Consider the following 23,053-nt stretch of genomic DNA (forward strand, 5'->3'; position numbering starts at 1 on the left):
CCGTGTGTATCAAGGATGGTCCACCACCCAAAGGACATCCAGCCAACAGCAGGCCAGTGGTCGAAAACGGCTCATTGATGAAAGAGGCCAAAGGAGGCTGACACGAATTGTGCAGAGCAACAGACGGACTACAGAATGCACAACTTGTCGTACCTTGACACGAATTGGGTATGGCAGCTGACGACCTAACAGAGTTCCACTTCTTTCAGCAAAACACAGGAAACTGCGGTTGCAGTGGGCTAACGAACAAAAACATTGGACACTGGAGGATTGGAAAAACATTGCCTGGTCTGATGAATCCCGGTTCCTGCTGTTTCATGCTGATGGGAGGACTAGGGTATAGAGAAAACCACATGAGTACATGCATCCATCATGCCGCGTGTCAACATTGCAGGCTGGTGGTGGTGGTGGTGGTGTGATGGTGTGGGGTGTGTTTTCATGGCACACATTGGGCCCCTTGATAAAAGTGGAGCAACGTTTGAATGCCACAGGATATCTGAACATCATTGCTGATCAGGTGCATCCCTTCATGGCAGCAGTGTATCCATCTGCTAATGGATTTTTTCAGCAGGATAATGCTCAATGCTACAAGCCTAGAATTGTCTAGGAGTGGTTCCACGAACATGACCGTGAATTCAGCTTACTGCAGTTGCCTTCCCAGTCACTAGATCTCAATCCAATTGAGCATCTGTGGGATGAGATGGAATGAGCTATTCGGAGTAGAGATACACTACCAGCCAACTTGACACAACTGTGGGACGCAGTCAACATGGGCCAGCAACCCTGTGGAACACTTTCTACACCTTGTAGAGTCCATGCCCCGACCAATTGAGGCTGTTCTGAGGGCAAAAGGGGGTGCAACTCAATATTAGGAAGATGTTCCTAATGTTTTGTACACTCTGTGTGTGTGTGTGTGTGTGTGTGTGTGTGTTATATATATATATACAGTGCCTTGCAAAAGTATTCAGACCCCTGACCAATTCTCTCATATTACTGAATTACAAATGGTACATTGAAATTTCGTTCTGTTTGATATTTTATTTTAAAACACTGAAACTCAAAATCAATTATTGTAAGGTGACATTGGTTTTATGTTGGGAAATATTTTTAAGAAAAATTAAAAACTGAAATATCTTGCTTGCATATGTATTCAGCCCCCACACATTAATATTTGGTAGAGCCACCTTTCGCTGCAATAACAGCTTTAAGTCTTTTGGGGTAAGTATGTACCAGCTTTGCACATAGTGTCGGAGTTATTTTGGCCCATTCTTCTTATCAGATTTGCTCCAGGTTGTTCAGGTTGGTTGGACGACGCTTGTGGACCGCAATTTTCAAATAGTGCCACAGATTCTCAATGGGATTGAGATCAGGACTTTGACTGGGCCACTGTAGGACATTCACCTTTTTGTTCTTGAGTCACTCCAATGTTGCTTTGGCCTTGTGCTTGGGATCATTGTCCTGCTGAAAGGTGAATTTCCTCCCAAGCTTCAGTTTTTTAGCAGACTGAAGCAGGTTCTCTTGCAGTATTTCCCTGTATTTTGCTCCATCCATCCATTCTTCCTTCAATTTTAACAAGATGCCCAGTCCCTGCTGATGAGAAGCATCCCCACAGCATGATGCTGCCACCACCATACTTCACTGTAGGGATGGTGTGTCTTGAGGCATGGGCAGTGTTAGGTTTGCGCCACACATAGTGCTTTGAGTTTTGGCCAAAAAGCTCTATCTTGGTCTCATCTGACCACAAAACCTTTTCCCACATCGCAGCTGGGTCACTCATGCTTTCTGGCAAACTCCAGAGCTCTTGATATGGTTGACTGGTGCACCATTACTCCACTCACAGCCACTGAACTCTAGCTCCTTCAAAGAGATTGTTGGCCTCTCTGTGGCTTCTCTCACAAGTCTCATTCTTGTTTGAGCGCTGAGTTTTGAGGGACGGTCTTTCCTGGGTGGTGTGATGCAGCTTCCACTTCCTGATTATTGATCCAACTGTGCTCACTGGGATATCCAAACACTTGGATATTATTTTGTACCCTTTCCCTGATCTATGCATTTGTATTACTTTATCTCTAACTTCTGTAGAATGCTCTTTGGTCTTCATTTTCCTTCAGATTCACAGCCTGACCAATGATCTTTCAACAGTGGGGTTTTTATCCAGAAAATGTGACAGCAACTTTATTGGTTCACAGGTGGAGGCCAATGGTATGGTAATTGTGTCCTCGTTAGGGCAATTTCTTTCATCGTGTAAACTGGGAGCTTCCACAGCACAGGGGTTGAATACTTATGCAAGCAAGATATTTCAGTTTTTTATTTTTCTTAAAAATATTTCCCAAACTGGAAACGTAGAGTTTCTCCCCCGTAGTCTTTCAGATCATAATGCAATTTTAACCACTTTCAATTTAGCATCGATCCAAAGTAAACTGGCCAGGTGGAGATTTAATATTACACTTCTCCAAAATGACGAATTTCTCTCACAACTTAAACCCAAACTGACTGAATTTATTAACTTTAACAAAGATTCGGTTTTTGACCCAGCACTGGTCTGGGCAGCTATCAAAGGTTTTGTACGCAACAATGCAATTTGGTTTTCCTCTCATCTTAAAAAATCTAAATTACAGTTAATTTCCCAATTAGAGCTAATTTTTAGTAAACTGGAAAAGGCATACAAAACCTTTGACAATATCCGTCGCTTATTACATGTTATTGCTGAAGCTGAAAAACTGAATTCACCGAGTGGGCTTTTATTTCTCGATGCTGAAAAAGCTTTTGACCGTTTGGAATGGCAGTATTTATGGTGCGTTTTAAAGAAATTTGCTTTCGGTCCAAATCTTATTAGAATGATACAAGTTCTGTACTCTAACCCTTCCGCAAGAGTTTCCAGGGGTGGAAGCCTTTCAGACTTATTTAGTATCTTTCGTGGATCCAGACAAGGGTGCCCTCTCTCCCCTCTGCTTTTTGACTTGTCACTAGAGCCCTTAGCCCAATTTATCCACCAAAGCTCCTTAGTTTCACCGGTGAAAATTGGATCGTCCTGCCACTCAATTTCACTATACGCCGATGACACACTTTTATATGTGTCTGATTTAGAGCGCTCTCTTCCAAATATACTTCAGATTTTTGAAGATTTCGGCTCAATATCTGGTTACAAAATTAACTGGTCAAAATCATTGATAATGCTACTCAACGTGGAGGCAGGCAGAGTTAATATCCCCCCCCATCACTCCAGTCTCACATCAAGTAACTTATTTGGGCATTGAGATACATCCCTCCATATCAACAATTGCTAAAAATAATTACACAAAAGTGCTAAAAAAAATTGAGGGGGATTTGAACAGATGGATGCTTCTACCAGCTTCAGTTCCTGCCCATATTGCCTCGATTAAAATGAATATTCTCCCCCGTATTAATTTTATTAGTTCAATGCTCCCATTGCCTCCACCAGTGGGCTACTGGTCAAAACTCAATTCCTTGTTGAGAAAATTCATCTGGAATGGTAAACACTCTCGGATTAAATGGCCTTTATTACAACGCTGTAAAGGCGGTTGGGCCTGTCCAAATTTTAAATTTTATCACTGGTCTTTCTTACTACGTACACCAAACCACTGGATGAACCCAACCATGCAGGCATCTTGGAAGGAAATAGAACAGGAAATATTATCCCCAATTAGAATACAAGATATACTGTTCTCTGGCCTTACTTACAAAAGGTGTTCCCTGCACTATGGCCCCATAATCGCTTACACTGTGCAAACTTTCAGGGCAGTGGAAAGAACTTTGGGTCTTAATATTAAGTGGCACAGACACTCGCCCATTTGGAACAATGTTAATATTTTATCTGGTGGTAAATCCCTTTCCTTGGACTCCTGGGCCCGGAGGGGTATAAACGTGTTGAACGATGTAGCCGGACAGGAGTCTATCCTAGAGTTCCAGGACCTAGTTTCTCGATCTAGTATCCCTAGCACCTCTTTGTTTTTTTATTTTAGACTGAGATCTGCTTTAAAAACATATGGGGTTCCCTGGGGCTCCAACTTAATCCGTCACCCAGTAGTGGATTGGGTCCTGGGGGCAGCACCTAAGGGCTTAGTCTCCCATATATATAAGCATCTCACCGCACACTCCCCTGCCCCCCTCTCTTGTTTAAAACTATGGGAGAAGGATATAGCGCAAGGGGGAGGGACTATAGACTGGGATGCGGTGTGGGGTAGTGTCTTTGGAGCGTCTAAGAATCCAAATCACCAATTTATTCACTTTAAAATATGCCACAGAACTTATTTGACCCCTCGTAAAAGGCATTTTATGGGGCTAGCCCCTCATCCTTGTTGTACTTTGTGCAACCTAGGAGTACCAGGCACTCTGCATATACTATGGGATTACCCAGATGTTCAGCTTTTAGTCGATTCCATTTCTGCCATTATGGGGAGGTGCTTCCCACTGGACCCTGCCTTTCTTCTCCTGGGTGATGTTTCTAAATTTCTTCTCTCTGAGAATGAACATAGACTGTGGCTGGCAAGTATGACTGCTGCAAAAAAAATGATTGTGCAGCGCTGGCTCCCTCCTCATCAACTCTCCTTGCGGCACTAGCTAAGGGTGTTTTTAGACATTATTTTTTTGGAGATGTCCAGAGTCAACGGAGCTAAAGCTTCCACTCTGCTGATGTGGAGAGACTCGGCAACTGCAATTAAGAAGTTACTATTGTTGTAATCAGTATGCACTGCTCATTTATTTGTCGTCAACCCATGTAACGAGGGGGTGGGAGGGGGCAGGGTGGGGTGGGGGAAATTTTTCCAATGTCTTTCTGTTCACTTTGTATATAAATTTTCAATAAAAACTTAATTATAAATATATATATATATATATATATATATATATATATATTTCCCAACATAAAACCAATGTCACCTTACAATAATTGATTTTGAGTTTCAGTGTTTTAAAATAAAATATCAAACAGAACAAAATTTCAATGTACCATTTGTAATTCAGTAATATGAGAGAATCGGTCAGGGGTCTGAATACTTTTGCAAGGCACTGTGTGTATATATATATATATATATATATATATATATATATATATATATATATATACACACACACATATATATATATATATATATATATATATATATATATATATATATATACATACACATATAGTGTATAAGTCCATCTCTTCAATGTTAGAATTTATTTGATTATCCATAACAGCATGCGTTTTTGGGTTTTATTCTCGCATGTGCATTGTGCAGATACAAAGCGCTTCCTGCAGGTTCACTTAAACAGTTTTAGATATTGTGATGTGTGTGTATATATATATTTTTTAATATATGATCTTTAGGTGCTTTTGCGCATTTTCATTTGCAAATTAACTGTGATATCAGGGCTTTATCTAGCACTATATTCTGCAATTTTGAATACTGACTTTGGATACTGTTTTAATTTTGGAATTGCTAAATTGCATTGCCTTTTACATTGTACACAGTTCTGTGCACTGGTAACATTTTGATTTAATTTTGCTGTTGAGTCCTTAATGGGGAATTTTACATACTGCTACAATACGTACCGGATTTAAAAGTATGTTCTCTATTACAGTCCATGTGTCCAGTCTTTTCTTTTGGGAACTGATATATTTAGAATGATATAGTTCTGAATTAAAATGCTTTTTCTGTTGAAAATGTAGTACTGTACCAACAAAACCAACTACAGTACATCTAAATGGAAGCCTGCTTATTTTAAAACACAGTCCTTTCAGCTATGTATTTTTGACATTTGTGTCTTTTTTGTGTTCCCTGAAAAAAGGGCTGTAGCTCTGAGGTGGCTGCATGGTGGGTCTGCAGTGTGAAAAGAAGCGGTCAGCTGATGGCAGACGCTTCGGAGAACAGCGTGTGTTCAACTTCGCCACTCCTGAGTCAGCGCAGGAGTGGTAGTGGTAACCTGATCATAAAAATAATTGGCTTTTCCAGATTAGGAGAAAAAATGATGACTACTAAATTAAAAAAAAAAAAAATAAATACCTGAATAACAAGCCTGCTGTGTAATTTTAAACTTGTCTTCCATTTTAACAAAATATGTACCAACAGAAGTGTTTTTTTTTATTTTTGTACCAGGTTTTTTGAACAGTCCACTGCTGCAAGTCATTATTTTGAACCTTGACAAAGTTCATCATAGTCTTTTGTTTCAGTCGGGCAAAATAAGTTTGCTGGGCTTCACTAGTTTTTACAGAATCCTGCTGTTCATACCAAGACATGAATTCTTGCACCTGCAGTGCAGCTGTCTTGGCGTTGACTCCACAGGTTAGACTGACGCATGCGTCTTTGTGTGTGTGTGCACCGTGGGGCATTAAGTCTACATTGGCAGTAATATTTCTGAGATAAAACTCGTCGAAGCCGCTGATAATTGAAGTCGCGGGTGAACGGCGTGCGGATAAAAGAGGTTCTACTGTAGATAACAAACAGGGGAGGGAGCAGTTTGTGTTTGAAGGAGGTGGCAATGAATCATTTACATCACTGATATGTATCTCCATGGATTTATAAATATGAGATATCCTAAACATTTATGACATATTTTTTTCTATAAATCATGTTATACAGTTCAAGATTAAGAACTAATTCTGTTAAGGACCACCTGTCTGCAATGTGACTGACTTTTACCAGTGCCAGACATTTAAGCCTTAATATAAAACAGCCCAAATACAAAGGCCACGTGTCTGCATGGGCCGCTTTATCCATGTCTCTAGGGTGGCCTTTATAAATACAGGTTTAACTGTGTAATCTTAACACACGCTGCCTTTACAGGGTGCCAAAATATATTGATCAATAAATAATTACATGGGCAGCTAGTACATGCAATACTCTGTGCTTGACAGGCTGTGTTTTATTATTAACTTTAAACATGATGGATCGATTGCAGTGTATCACATTATCACAAAAGAGGGATTAAGTGAGTTAGATCCACTTGCTTGGACTATTGTTAGTACCATGATTGCTAATCCCAATTGCAGCATACCAAAAGTTAATTAGATCATTGGGTTCACCAGTTAAACAAGCTCAAGTTTAGTACTGATTACCACGTACTGAACCAGACCCTCGTGGTCAGAAAAAAGATCCCCTTTAAGTGGATTAAGTTAGTCCTATGACGTAAGAGACAGGCCAGCCTGATTGTTCTATAACAGTTAACCTATAGCAATAAACTGGATAAAGAACAGAACCAATGGTGAATTTTCGCTACAATTTATCTTTGATTTTTTTGTATAGTATACTGGATATTCCCCATGTAAATTATGCAGACCGTTTTACAGTTTACAGTATGTAAAACAGCGAATTCCACTTACCTTCAATATGACCGATTTTAATATGTTAAAAGTCAATACAGAGAAGAAAAAAATCAAAACTGTGATATCAATAAAATACATTTGTTCTATATACTGGTCAATGGGTTGGGTCCCATGATCAGATCAGCTAAACTAATTAACTAGATCTTCTCATTAGTATGCTGGAATTGGGACTAATTTGGTTAATTCCTGGGGATCCGCTTGAAGTGGACTAAACCACTGGTACACTGCAGTTGAGCCGGTCAGTTTAACGATGTAAGAGTAAAAGTTAATTGCATGCTGTATTATGTCATTTGTTTTCTGCTTGGGAAAGTAAATTAAGTTGGTTTTAGTGAAAATGTAGTATTACCTCAGGGAATAAAATTATCTGCGGTATGAAATAAAAAATACAAAAATTGTTACGACATTTTTTAATTAATTTCTTTAACACAGGTCTTTTTTTTTTTGGTTGTAAATTTGTGCCAGAAGCAATCCTGAATTCTTTTAGTAATTTTATAAGGTGTTTAAGCTTTCATTTACAACCTAAAATAGGTCAAAAAGTGAAAATTCAGAAATGTATTGTGTGGTTTTAATATATTATAATATCGTCCGGGTTAAATTGTGCAAAAACAATGTAGTTACTTATAGAGTACACATAAAGTTAAGCATCTTAACTTTGATACAGCGAAGCCTCATTAAATGTAAGATGGCAGCGCAAACTGCTTGTTTGTGCTAGTTTTAATGATTTAAATAATACCCTAAGAATACTGCATCTGTAAGCCATTACACAGGCAGACTTTAATTATGTGCACATAACAAACCACTGATGACGCGAAGGACTGTTCTTAATGACACCATATCGGTCCCCCACTGTTCAACTAAAATAATGCTTTAGAATATTTTCTTTCAAAGGATCTGTTTTTAACTAGAAGTGTACCTTGATCATTATAAATAGCAAGTGCTTTCACATGTATAGTACAAAGCTGAGTTACAGCTTCAGCAGCATGTAATATTCCTGCCAAGTCACTATATATTCTGCAGTGCTAAATATTAAACCGTTTTAATATATCTTTGAATAGCTGTCAGATTTTCAGTTTGACAAACCTGGGCCATTTTTCAGGTTAATTGTAACCAAACAAACCCTGCAACCCTAGGACTATGCTTCGACCAACGTGCCCTATTTCTTTGTTTTCATGTAGTTCTTATTTTCATCCACAAGGTGGCAATGTTGCAACGTCAGTCAGAAATAGCAGATGCATTGCCTGTCATCCACAAAGCCCAATCTTTTATGGTTAGCTTTGTTTTGTTCAGACAAACTTCAGTGGGCAGTTTTTTTTTTTTTTTTTTAAATCTAAAGTAGAGCCTGGTTCACCTCAGGGTGTGGAAATTGCCTATTGTAGCATTGCAAAGCAGTAACAGTCTGGAGAAGTATGGGAATCGAAACGGACCACACGTATTATGTGGTGTAATCCGTATGTGTAAAATTGGAAACAAAAATGGATTTGAATGTGATTGAAGTCAAAATAAAAAGATGCTAATTACTATGTAACCTTCATTTTTGTATCACAGCTATAATCTGCAAACGACTTGCAAGTACAGCAACTGCTGTGGATTTCAAGCAACGCTTTTATTTCATGTTTTAATAAAAGCGGATAAGCTTCGACTGCCCAGCATGCCATTATGTCAGCATAGTTGTTGAGAATGGTTAATATAGTGTTCCTTGTGCTCATGGATTGTGAACTATATCTCTTACCACCAAATACAAATTTCTCCCCCAAAAACATATGCTTCAAAGCAGGTAGACCTCTCATGGAGAAACTTTTTATTTTTTTTTTGGAGTGTTTGCTTAACAAGACGGGACTTGGTGACAGCACTGCGAGATTGCAGGGTTTATGATTTATAAGGATGTAGTGGAAAAGTCTACCAGGTGAGGTAGAGCACAAACATTGGGATAGTACAGTACAATACTTATTTATGAGTCGACTAACCAAACCCCCCTTTTTAAATGTGCTCTTTTATGAAATGTGTTAGTGAATTAACTGTATTCAATAATAATGAATACTATATTATAAGGATGTAGGAAAAAATGTACTAATTTGTGAATGTACTGTATGTTTGATGCCATATTACAATCCAGTGAAACTGAACTAATTTGAGTTAATTCATGGCATTACAAGATATGCAATACTGTTCATTATGAAATTCCTTATACTGGTGTGAACCCCTCCATTTCTTTCTCCTCCACTTTCTCTGCAGTACACACACTTTCAGTTTGAGACTGTCTAACCTTTAGCAGTGCTGTACATTTTATGAGTTTGGCTTGTATTTATGAAACCTTTTTTTTTTTTTTTCTTGTGTGTTAATTTGATAAAGGCATTATTATTATTATTATTATTATTATTATTATTATTATTATTATTATTATTATTTTTATTATTTTACTGAAGAACAGACATTATTTAAATGTTAGATAAATAATAAATTAATACAGATCTTACCTATTTAAAGTGTGTGTTGATTCTTGCCACAATAAACACTATACCCTGTTATCCCCCCTGTACATGCATCTTCCAGATGTCCCTCAAACATATATTCCTACAATGTTTGTCCACAGGTGACGGCGGTTATAAGGAGGAACCTAATCGCTTTTTATTTTTGTGTACAGATCTCTTTATTTTCCCCTCATACTAATAGCTCTAATTGTGCATTAGGGGTTGTACAATGTTATTAACATGCTTATCTTCCGGAGTGAGCATCAGCTTGCATCGTATCCGCTGCTTTAATTCTGTTTTTCTTCTCTCTTTTAGATACAGATCCCAGAGTTTTAGAGAAACAAGAACTGCAGCAGCCCACATATGTTGCCCTTAGTTACATCAACAGGTGAGCAGACTGGATACCTCTTAACAAAAGCTTTTTTTTATTTCCTTAATCATTCACACAATTGGGGACTTTTTTGAAGTTATTAAAGACAGAAATACCTGCAGTTATAATCCTTCATCTAGGGTGTTTTAACACCTGGAACCAGACTGACCACTCTGGATAAAGGGGCTATAGTGTTCTTGTTAGCGCTTTTAAATGAGGCCATCAGTTATAATATTTAAATAAAAACACAGCTGTTTAACAGTAGCACAGAGTGAATTGTAAAACTAGGCACTGATGCACATGCTACTTTGTAATTTTAAGTAGCACAGTTACTGCGTTGAATGGCAGCGCACAGAGAATTGTAATTGATGCCCAATGCAGAGTGGTTTGGGTGGGCATCGTCTCTGCCTTTTTGAAGTCACTGGTTTTTCATATCCTCAGACACAGTAGTGAAGATCTGCTTGCCTTATTTTGTCAGAGGGTTATGGAGTACACTCTCAATATGGCAGGACAGTGCAGCATGCAGTAGCCATGCTGAATTAGTTGAACAAAAAGCAAAATGGAACCTATCCCTTGAGAGAATGTTTGTTTTTTCTGTCTCATCTTGTTTTCTTTTTTTTTTATGTTTGTGGCCACGAAGCAAATCATGTGTTTATTATTCATGTCTTTTGCACCCTGCCATCTGAGCTTGTCTGATGCATACAGGATGTGACCCGTTATTGAATTGAGTGGAAAGGAAAACATGTGATCATAAAGGATTCTTGGCAGTTTTTTTTAAGTGCATGTTTACAAAGTTTTCAACATGCAAATAATGTTTAGGTGTTGGCAGTTTATTAAACAAATATGCAATCTAAGTTAGAATCCTGAGTTGTATGGCCTTTGCTTCCTGCTGGGTGTTCCTGAAATATTGCCAGTTGCAATTAATGGGAATGCTTTACAGACTTTGAAACAAGGACAAATGGAAAAATATGGAGGACTTTCGATAGTGAGCGAGCTTATAGTAAATTATACCATTACCTATTTGTGCAAATGAAAGCCAGAACCCAAGACAGTACCTATACTTTTAAAAGACCCACAGGCTATGCAATACTTTCCAGTTCAATCTTAGGGTAACTGAAACTGGGGGAGGAAAATATGTAACATTTACAACATGAGAATGCTGAAGGGGGCAACATTACTACAATCTGTTGAATTTGTAAGATTAACTGTACGATGAGTGGCGTCTAGATTATTATTATTTTTCTTATGTAGTAATCTCAAAAGACATAAAATATGTAGTGTATTTATTGAATCATTTGAATAATTAAATCTGATGGAGATGAAGAAATCAGCTATCACCACATCAGATGAGAACTGTGCATGAATTATTTATGGCTAATGTCATTCTGACTCATGGGCCTATCCTTTTAAATAATGCCATGGTTTGTCAGGTTTGCCTAAGATTAGCATATGTGCTGTGTAAGGTTTGTTTTTTTCTTTACAATAATATGACAGTTGTCGTCTTCAGGTAATCTTCAATCAAAATTAGTTTTATTCAGGAACAAAGCAAATCCAAAGACAGTACAGGACGCAATTACAGCACTACTGTAACCGTAGTTACAGGTCTCAGCAGATGAAATATTGTGCAAACAAAGCTGAAGGTAAAAACCTACAGGTCTCGATAGATTGAACCTTGAGCAACGAAAATACCTTTTACAAGCATTAATATACTCTGCAGATTACTGCCTACTGGGTGTGGAACTACACCTGGAGGGAGTGGAATTCTCAATTAACCAATGAAAAGAGTCACCCCCCTTCACTGGAGGCGTGCCAGCAGGCTCTCTGAGACACGGCACCAAAGGCACAGTGCACCACTCCTAACAGAAGTTTGTGTATTAGAACCGACTTTAGCTGGGTTGATTGTGAGCCACACCTATTGATCAAAATCATCTTTTTTAGAGACAACTCCTGCATAAACAATGAGTCATCCGCCCGAGATCACAACTGCTTTCTGAGAATCACGAAAAAACCGTTTCTTATCCTGATTCTTCAGACATGGAGCCACCTCGGGCTGGGTGCAAATTTACACAGCTACAAGGACAGGGCAGCACTAAGCAGCAGATTAAAAAAAAAAAAAACTTACATTAAACACAGGAAAAATCATACAATGTTCAGAGAGCAGTTCAGTTCTTTACCATTCAAGCGGCACATTCAATTACTACAATTTATATAAAACCTTACAATCCCACTTTGAACCTTTAACAAAGAAACAGAGGTTCACACAATTAGCAGTATGACGGACCTGTCGGGTTGTCAGATCTTTAAATATCCATTTGTACCCGTTGTGGGATTGTCTGTCACCTACATTCTGCTCAGTTTTACAAAATGAATCTTCATCTTAGATAGCTGATATCCTTACCTGTCTGTTTAATCTGACACTTCCGATAACAGACCATAAAGAGGGTGACCATCAGTGTGAGAACTACTCCTACCCTGAATACCTCATTCCGATAGGTGTTGACATTACCTAGCATCGTATCAGATCCATCCAGGTAGTTTTCTACTTCATGAATAATGATTTAACAGTTTCTATTTTAAGTGGGATCCAAATTATTTCCTGATCATTCAGAAACATTTTGGTGTAGATGTACTAAGATGGGCAAGTCGCAATGCAAACATACCACAATTTACATTTTTGTTGCGACAATTCGCAAAATATTCACTTTTGTCATATGTACCAAGAGAAAATTTGTTAATGAATGAATCAATATACTTTTATTTGTTGCATCATCTTGGCGAGATTATTAGCATTGTGAGAGTCGTGCAACATTTTTTTGAATAAATAATGAAAGGCAGTTAAATCCCATCAGATTCTATGGTGGGCCCCCCCACCTTCACCCCCAAATAAAAAAAGTGTTTCTATCAAAAAGCTTTTCATGATCATACAGTTGCCCCTTGCTAAACCGGACGTGTTTGTCTGACATAAGGAGGTGTTAGGTTTAAAACAGTACGTTAAAATTGAAGACACGTAGATTTATAGTGCGTAATGTATTTTAAATGATGAACACTGATGTGTTTTGGGTAAGCTACACATTACGTTATGTAAAAATATAACTCTGTACAGTAGACTTGTACAGTACAGTAGTAAAATCAAATGAATATGTAGTGCACTTTTTTTACTTTAGCCTGTAGGGTACCAGTAACACAAAATAAATCATGCTGCTGCACTTGACCTTCTTAGTAGCCTAGACAGTTAACACAAAATAGATCATGCTGCCGCATCATATTAATGCTCATTAATATGAATTTCAAGGGACCAGCAACACATTTTTCATTATACCACTAATTCATATTATCATGAGTAGCCTGTAAGCCAAATGTATACCGTCTGTTTCTGTTTAAGTTAGTCCTTGGTGCAGTGCTAAATTGTGCACAATTATAAACCACCTGCACATTAATAGAATACGTGTGTTTCCTATTCCTATACAGATGTTCAGAATGAGCTGGAGGGGTTAGCGGTACATGTGTGCAGTCTATTGTTGCTCAAGGCTTAAAAGTACACCCTGCTTTTAGGGAAAAATAGATATTTGGGTGTTCGCTTCAAAAATTATTAAACCTTATCTTATATTTAATCTTATGATTAGTAACTGATTTATGTAACTCTGTTAATACAAAACATTTTATATCCCGTGATAATTACATTACCAGTTGTATTATGCAGATCAGAATCTTTTAAAAACTGGAACTATAACTATAGAAATGATCACCATACGTTGAACAGGTACTAAAATAGTACATGCATGCTTAATCATCTATCTGTAACACACTGGGAGGAAGCAGTTCCTTTTCTCCTTATACAGTTACACAAACTTCCATTTTATATATTGTGATTTTCCCTTGCACAATACACACAGATGTATTTATTTTGTATAACACACTTTTATTGGTAACCCATTGTTACAAATAGCATTACCATTAATTTCCCTACATTCATTTTAGACATATTCAGTGCTACAGTAAATCCTTCAAATTTCACATTGTTTACAAAAAATGTCCACAGTAGGTGACAATGTTATCCCATTGTCAGGCATTGGTTGTTCAGCAGAACATCGTTGTTTTTTTTTTTTTTTTTATCTTTCTTTAGATAACGTCTGATTTCACTCGGACCACAACGGGGTCCTTCTCCTTGACTTTCCTTATTGCACCTGTGATGCAGTTTGTAAGAGAGAAAATGTTTGCTGCTTTAACCCAATGATCAGATTCACCATAAAGGCTATCCATTCTCAAGATCTCAATTGAGGCATAAAAGTGTGATTTCTCCTTTTTTTTATTATCACAAACAGCTATCTCTGAGCACATCACCCTCGAATTAAACTTTAAAACTTTAAACTTTAAAACCATTTGACAATTTCTGCTATGTACTGTACAGTGCTTTGCGATACTTTTGTATAAAAAGCACTGTATAAGAAAATGTGTGTGTGTCAATAGTGAGAGAAAGATTCAGAAATAAACAGCTGCATCAGCCTTAGAAAAACAGAGGCATGAATCATTGCTGGTCTTCCAGTTTAACAAAGAAGAATTTAATGCTTACTATCCAATTCATGCAACAAAAAATTAAATAAAACCACGTCTGGCTTCAGTCATAATCATTACAGAATTACCAGTTAACTTTTTTTTTTATCCAAATTTTTATTTTATTTTTAACAGCATAACATTTATGTAGAATTATACTCTAAAGTTAGATAGTGTAATGTGTCCTTTCTTTCTCTGAGGGAAAGACGTATTACTTGTGTGCAGTGAGAAGGGAAAAAATCAATAGCGAAAACAATGTGGCAGACCAAAATACAGGCAGCATCCCTTGTAGCTGCTTTCCAGTGTCCTATTGTCCAAATTAATCGTATACCCTCCATTTTACATGTAATCTGCAAATCAAATGTGTTTTGGTGATTCATGGGTAACTCTTAAACCCACCCGTGTCTTAAAAACATCAAAGTCACACCAAATAAACACACCCTTAATTCGCAGCGTTCGTCCTGTATGTGTAGGGAAGTGGAGTCGTTAGAATAAGGGGAACGGAGTGCTCTTCTGGGAAGGGCTGCAATACATTGTTGTATTGTGTAATGGGGACCGGGGAAGTGTAGGGTATTACAGGTATTACAGTTTGCTGGAGTAGACTGGTATAGGGTTGTGGGGAAGCAAAAAACAAAGCCTGTAAATCATATCCCTCAGCTTTCTAGATGGCATATACTGCATGAGCATCAGATAAACACACAGTGCTATCCGTAATCATACAGTGATTAGCATAATCAATTATATAGCCCCTTTTTCTCATAACATCTGAGCCTAGACTGTTACGTGTATCACTTGTAGGACTAAACCACAAGTGAGCTGAAAAACTGTCTCTGCCAATTGTACAGGGAAGGGAAGGGGACAAAGAAATATTACCATTAAAGTCCTCAAGCGTAATGGTTTTAGAAGAGGAAGCGGTAGGAGGTGGATCAGAATAATAATTAAGGACACACCTGTATCGACTAACCACATGCTAGACTGACCTCTTAGACTAGCCTTGACTACAGGCCTACCATAACAATCTCTGTGTATATCTGCCACCTCTGTAGAGGCCTAACACCGGCATTGTGAACTTGCAGAGTCTTTCTTCAAACGCTTCAGTTCCTCTTTCAGGTCCTGATGTGACACTTTTGGTTCGGGACAGTGATGGAAACTGTTTTTTTTATCACAATTAAAACATACTTATGGTCCGCTCTGTTGCGCATTAGGATTGTAAAGTGGGGGTCTTTCACCCTTTTGCCTGCCATATACCTTGTGGTACATGATGCTGTTTGTCTCTTCCTCCATTTTTCCCTCGCTGTTAACCAGCGGAGCCAGCTCGGCATCCAGACCCCGCTGCCACTGAAGCTCCTCTGGCAACTCCAACGGGGGTTCCACAGCTGCAGTGGTGGAACTACCCACTCGTCAGGGGCCCGCTGCGCCTCCAGCCATGTACAATCCCCTCACTGCTTGTCTGAACAGGGGCGCCGAGACGGCATCTGCATTGCATTGCAAGCGGCCGACTCGGTGCTGGATGAAGTAGTCTTACCCTTGCAGGGCCTCAATCCAGCGGGCCACTTGCCCTTCAGGCTTGTGGAAATTGAGTAGCCACTGTAGGGAGGCATGGTCCGTGCACAGATGGAATCTCCGGCCGTACAGATACGGTCGGAAATGGTGATGGCCTGTACTACAGCCAGGAGCTCACGGCGGGTCACACAGTATTTCTGGTCAGGCTTGCTCATGCCCAACCGTAGTTTACCAAAACTCGCTCTCCGTCCGGGCCCTCCTGGGCCAGCACCGTTCTCCACACTGCTTGTGTCTGTATCCAGAATTAAAGTCTTCTGGGGATCAGGGAATGCCAAGACTGAGGCATCTGTGAGGACCTTCCGCAACTCTCCAAAGGAGACCTGCTGTCGGAGTATGGTGGGGGCCAGGCCTGCTGATAAATGTCTCCGCCACCAAGTCCTCCTGCTGGATACCCCGCCGAGCTAGGTAGAAGACATCCGCGGCAAGAACCCCCAGCTTCTCCCCACTAGCGCGGCTTCGGGTAGCCAGTTGGTGGTGGTGCAGGCCGATCTCTGGCTCGACCTTTCCGAACCGGCAGCTGAGAGCAGTGGTAAGCTCTTTAGTCATAAAGGCCCACCGGGTCGAGGTCAAGCCACTGTCCTGCTGCGTCCTTTTCATATGAGCTTTGCAGGGAGAGCAAGTGTGCCATTGCTTGTCCCGCTTGTGTAGCAAAGTGGGTCGCTTAAAAGCACCATTGTTGGGTTATACCCAGGAAAAAGACGGACACACTGGATTTAAGGTAGGGCTAAGGAAAGGCTTTAAAAAGAATTAACATCTAGCTTTTTTCAATTTTCTCACCAAGCATTATTTAGTGTGTAAAGTAAATTACTAACAATTCATTAAGATTGGGTCATTTTACATGCATTCTGGAACCAAAAAAAGGTCAAATGTCAAAGGTCGAGACCTGCCTGCTGTAGGTAGAGTGGTGTTTTTTTTTTTGCATATACGGGATATGATGTTGTGATCACTTCAACTTCCACTGTTGGTATGTGCGTGATTGAGGAAGTTTTTTTCTAAACGGAATGAGCTTTAAAAAACATGTGGGAGCAAACTTTTCTTTCACTCTGGGTGATGACATCTTCTTCCCGCGCTGTCAGTTGTGCTGTAAATGATACAAAACATGAAGCCCCTACCACTGCTGACTGTGACATAACATAAATACAGGAACAACACTCAATAGCACACAACACTTTGCAAGAACACTCGATATAACAACAATAACACAATAATTAACAGTAATTCCACAGACTATAGACATTTTCCCTAAAGCCCTGCAGTCCCAGCGTCCTTTGCATCTCTATATACAAATTAGCTACTGGCTGCTCAACCAGCCGCAGTGCCTGTTTGTGCCAACAGGCGGCAGCAGAGAGCACCACCACCCGTGCTTGTTACAAAATGCTACACTAAGGTTATCACACCAATGGAAAATTATTGTGGACTATTTTAGAATAGCAGGTAGGCTATGTGTTTTTCTTGCAGCCACGTGTACACCTCAAACTAATCTGTGTGGCTGTGTGGTCCAGTGGTTAAAGAAAAGGGCTTGTAACCAGGAGGTCCCTGGTTCAAATCCCACCTCAGCCACTCACTCATTGTGTGACCCTGAGCAAGTCACTTAACCTCCTTGTGCTCCGTCTTTCGAGTGAGACGTAGTTGTAAGTGACTCTGCAGCTGATGCATAGTTCACACACCCTAGTCTCTGTAAGTCGCCTTGGATAAAGGTGTTTGCTAAATAAACAAATAATAATAATAATAATTCTAAGTAAATTTAAAATTGATGTATTTATTTATTGTGTGCAGTATATGTAAGGTGTACTATGTGGTATCATAGCTTGTTAATGTGGCAACATGAACTATTTTGTTCTTTTGTGTACTAGTAAGTAGTAAGTTCCTGTGATTTTTTTTTTTTTATCCCGCAATTATCATTTCAGAGATTTTCAATATTGTTCCAACCCTATTCTACAGTATATTCAGTTTTGCCCACTATCATTTTCTGCCTTAAAACATTCAAGTTAAGTAAAGCTTTTCTGTTTTGGAAATATCTTCTGTGCCATAAAAATATGAGAACATGACTCTGGCATTAAAACATCCTGCACTGGGTGGGCCCTTCGTCTTTCCTTAACAAACACATGACATTGCGGTATTGTACTCTGCAGTGGATGGTCATTAAAAAGATTTTATTCACATGCAAACGTTTTACAGTTCTCTACCCTTTTTTCATGGTCCTTTTTATGTATGTCTAACATTTGAAAAAGAAGACTGATTTTACATGTTAGAAAAAACAGTTTCTAACACTGAAAAACTCATTAAGAGATTAAAGAACATTTACATTCATTTGATTTGTTTTATTGTTGGATATAGCTTAGACTTTTCCTTTTAACCCTAAAATACAAAAAAAAAAGATGACGCGCATCAAGATTCTCAAACCCTGTTTACTGCTTCACAAAAATGATGTGAACTGAGCCCAAACTACTGATATTAAAGTGTGTTATGACATGTTTCAAAGTCCAATTTTTTCTTTTTGGTTTTGTGTTGATGAAACATGAAATCTTCATTCCGATACATAAACAAGGACACATTTACGTGGAAATTGCTTGTTTCATGTAGGTTGTGGCAGTGTGTAAACTGGGTTTTCAGTTTTGTATAGTCTTGTGCTATTTATGCTTAGTAGACAAAGTTCATGTTTTGTAATGTATAAATGTGAATCTGCTCCTATAATAATTCATCCAGGGTGGTGTACAGTACCTCCAGGCTGATTTTTAGTTTTCAAGTTGTTTGCTTGTGCACATACCAAGTATACGGATGTTTTGAAGAGGCAGCTGAAAACATTGACCCATCTGGGTTTTTTTTTTTTCTTTTTTTTTCTTTTTTTTTTTTTACTGTAATTTTAAAAACATATAATCTTTTATTATTATTCAATACTTTGTGTTCTGCAAGCCTTCTAACAGGGTAGAAAGTATCATTTGACTGCACAGAGGGAATTTCACATGTAAAGGGCTTAAACACAAAAGTTCCATTATTCTATCAGACTATTTTTATTTTTTTTTTAAATATGATTAATATATTTTACAGGCTTCTTATATATCCATAGTATTGAACATGTTAGTGTACAAAAATACAGTCTACCAGTTAGGACTAAAATTGGCTTCAGAATGTATACTTAAGTTATTAACACATTGGAAAGCAATACAAACCTACACAATTCTTTTCTGTTTTACCAATTATAAAATACACGTTTTGACAATTAATAAATTATGTTTGAATTGTGTGAAAACTTACTGTTTTACTAGTGTTAGTTCATTAGAAATAATTTAAGACTTGAGCCCTTTGTCAGAAAATCATTCAGTGTTTTCATTTACAGGTTTAAGAATTATTTTAACAATGAAAACAGCAGCATTACAAGCATTGGCAATGGTCATAATCAGGATAGTTTAATTTGATTGATTTGGCAATGCTCTTCAGAAGTGTGAGGAGAAGGGATCCATTGTCATCACATTGTGTGTAAGTGAAGTAACTGAGTAACTCATCTCCATATTGCTACTGGTATTCATTCATATGTTAAGAAATCAAGCAATTTGCATATGAAAAGGTGTGGGGTTAACCTCTGGTAACCTTGTAATAAATGTGCTTAAAAATAAAAAGGGGTTAAAAAGTAGGCTGTAAAAAATGTTATAATCCCATGACATGTCACAACAAGGCTAGTTACATGGAGGCAGGTTTTAAATTACAGATGCAAAAAAGGACCCATTTCTACAACCAAGTCCTGTGTGGCCTTTATACATGTATGGACATCATTTTAGAAATCAGCATTCTTGAAATATATATTTTTTTTAATATGTATTTGTAAGCCATCAGGAATCGGTATTTGACAGTGCTGTTTCTGAAACCCGGATCATTTTTACTCATTTTTACTTATGCAGCATTCTTGTTAGCAGTTTCAACTGCCATTTAAGTCAAACGTTTAATGTGTTTTTTTCCTAGGTTAAACAAAACTTCAGCTACTATTTCATTAAATACACCTCAATTCTGCCCATTCAAAAAGTTAAACATGTTGACTCATTGCACTAAAAAAGCAACATTAAATTACACAGCCGCCTGTCCTGTGTAGCTGTTCGAAACCAGAAGTAGCTACAGAACTTGGAACTGCACGACTTCCACAAGCTTCTCAGCTTCTCAGCAGGGAGGCGCCCTGTTTTTGTTTTCTTTCACCATGTCCTTTTTTCAGTATGATTTGGGGTTCTGCGTTGGCTGTAAATTAAGAAACTGCTATACCAGCTTGTAGTAAAGGCAAAACATTGTTGACTTCTTATAAAAATACATTATGCGTTTTTAACAGTTACTATTTATGACCTGATGTATATTATTTTGTGTAAAAACGCCTGAAATACAGCCTTATTACTACCAGTAGACTAAAGGGGCGTTCACACCAGACACGGCGCAATTATGTATATTTAATATTCACTCGGTAATCCCATTTGTACACCCACAGACCACCATTCTACATCTTTTTTTTTATTAATATCTCGGTAACTATTAATTGTTGTATATACAAGGCTGGGAAATTTGAAATTAAAGCACGCAGCTTTTCCTTCGTTTATTTTTTATCTCTTCCTCGCAAAGGAACCTCCTACTTATCCAATTGGCTCTCGGCAAAAGTTGAAAATATTTTATCTCTTGTGCGCCGCTCTGCGGTGCCGCGTCCCTCTGCAGCTGCGCGTTGAAAACCATTGCTTTTGCCGCGCGGCAATGCCACGCCGTGTCAGGTGCGAACGCCCCTTAACACTACAGTAACTTTACTGAAAGATTACCACAGGGCACCTAATACAATATTTCCAGTCTTTAGAAATAAACATGGACATCTATGTATGTTTTTGAGTGGAGTTATCTCAAATTATAATCCTTCATTTTGTTATTGTCTTCATCCTTAACTTCAAAACGCTTAAATAAAATAAAAAATTACATTACACAGTACAAAACACTAGCCTGGTGAGAGCTGTAGAATGCGCACTGGGATATAGTGGAGGCACGTCCATGTGTCTGTGTCACACAGGTTTACCTACTCGTACTGTATATCTTGTTAACTACTGGTGTCTTTGGTTAACTTTTTTTAATTGTTAGCTTTTGTAATAGTTTTATTGTGTTTTATTTTCCTTTTTCCTTTCGCCTTCTGTTTTGAATATTATTTTCAGCTTTCCATAGAGATCACTATGCGTCCACTTGCGTAATCTGGTTTGTTTACTTTTTGCTGTCTAAAACTTAAATAGAGGCTCAAGAGCTGCTGGGTTGATCCTGTCTTTTTTTTTTTAAATATATATTAATCTCGCATGTCACACAGAGCTCTCTTTCATTTGCCATGTTTGAAACTGTCGCACAAATTCTGGTGAGACGGTAAATAAGTGCAAGGTACTTTTGTCATTTGTAGCGAATACGAACATCTGATTTTTGTATCCGAATACATGTCAAAACATATTTGTTTGAATATTCGGATATTTGTCCCAGCACTAATATATATATATATATATATATATATATATATATATATATATATATATATATATATATATATATATATATATAATATAATACACAGTGCTCCCTCGCTGTAACGCAAGTCTTGGAGTTATAAACTGAGGAGGGGGTGGGGGGGCACCGCGGGACACATAATAACACACATCTGATTCAAATATAAAATAAAATAACTCCCTCTCTATAATGCACATATAGAGAAGCAAAAATTTAACTTTCTGTGAATTAACCATGCATAAAGCACCGTCACTAGTATGGGGAATTGGGGCACATGCTGTAGGAGCGTTATATCCGAGGCGCGTCATAATCGAGAGCACTGTGTGTGTGTGTGTGTGTGTGTGTGTATTTATATATATATATATATATATATATATATATATATATATATATATATATATATATATATATATATATATATATATAATATTTATAATGAATTGCTGCATGTTTGTATTGTTATACAGCCTGTTGACATTTTCATTGCAGTTTAATATTTTACCGTGTTTGGTTAGAGTATATTAACTATAGGTTCAACATTTGATGTTAAATAGTGAAAGAAATCCCTTTAGTTTACCCCAGGGTACCTGAGGTAACATGGTTTATTTAAAAAAAAGTGCTTTTCATGACACTAATTTAAAATAAATAAATAAATAAATAAAAGGGGAAGTATTAAATGTTTTCTTTTTTGTGTGTTTTTATTTTATTTTATCTATGTGTAAGTTTTATGTTAGGGTGAATCTGTAGTGTGTTCTGGCAACGGTCTGGAAATAAAAATAAAAAAATACGTTTTTTTTTATAGCACTTTTAAATAGTATGGTAAAAACAGTTATAAAATGCTTGGCTGTGGGTGACATCTATGACAAAAACGCTTGGCTGTAAAGGGGTTAATGGCAACTCTTAGCATGGCATAAATCTGCAGGTATTTTGTTTGCGGGCAGTCCTATGATGTGACTGACTGGGGGGCCTCCAGTAGGAATAAAGGAGTCAACAGATACACTCCCTGTGGACCGCTTTGGTAACATCAAGTCCTGCCGCATTCTATTACTGGCAACATGGCCTGCTCAACAAAGCTTTTGTTTTTTACTTCTGGTTCCCTTTCTAAGTGCTGTCACAGCTGGACAGCTTTCCATGTCATGGCTTCCCTCTTTCATGTGGCACGCACACCCAGACAGAGCAGTGGCCTTGCACACCAGCTGGCAGTGGCATTTTGCATCTGGCATGGGAGCACCCCTCATATCTTGCATGTGGCATGGGAGCACCCCTCACATTTTG

At 38.1% G+C, this 23,053-nt stretch overlaps 1 protein-coding gene across 1 annotated transcript in view; it reads left to right on the top strand.

Annotated features, from left to right (window-relative positions):
- Positions 1-23,053, top strand: part of LOC117399762 (juxtaposed with another zinc finger protein 1) — a 99,478-nt gene that overhangs the window by 38,662 nt on the left and 37,763 nt on the right. The window contains exon 2 of the mRNA XM_033999130.3: positions 10,111-10,183. Within this exon, the coding sequence (XP_033855021.1) occupies positions 10,111-10,183 (73 nt within the window). The remainder of the gene's footprint in view (positions 1-10,110; positions 10,184-23,053) is intronic.

Source organism: Acipenser ruthenus, chromosome 4 (genome assembly GCF_902713425.1).
Source record: "Acipenser ruthenus chromosome 4, fAciRut3.2 maternal haplotype, whole genome shotgun sequence".
NCBI classification, from domain to species: domain Eukaryota; kingdom Metazoa; phylum Chordata; class Actinopteri; order Acipenseriformes; family Acipenseridae; genus Acipenser; species Acipenser ruthenus.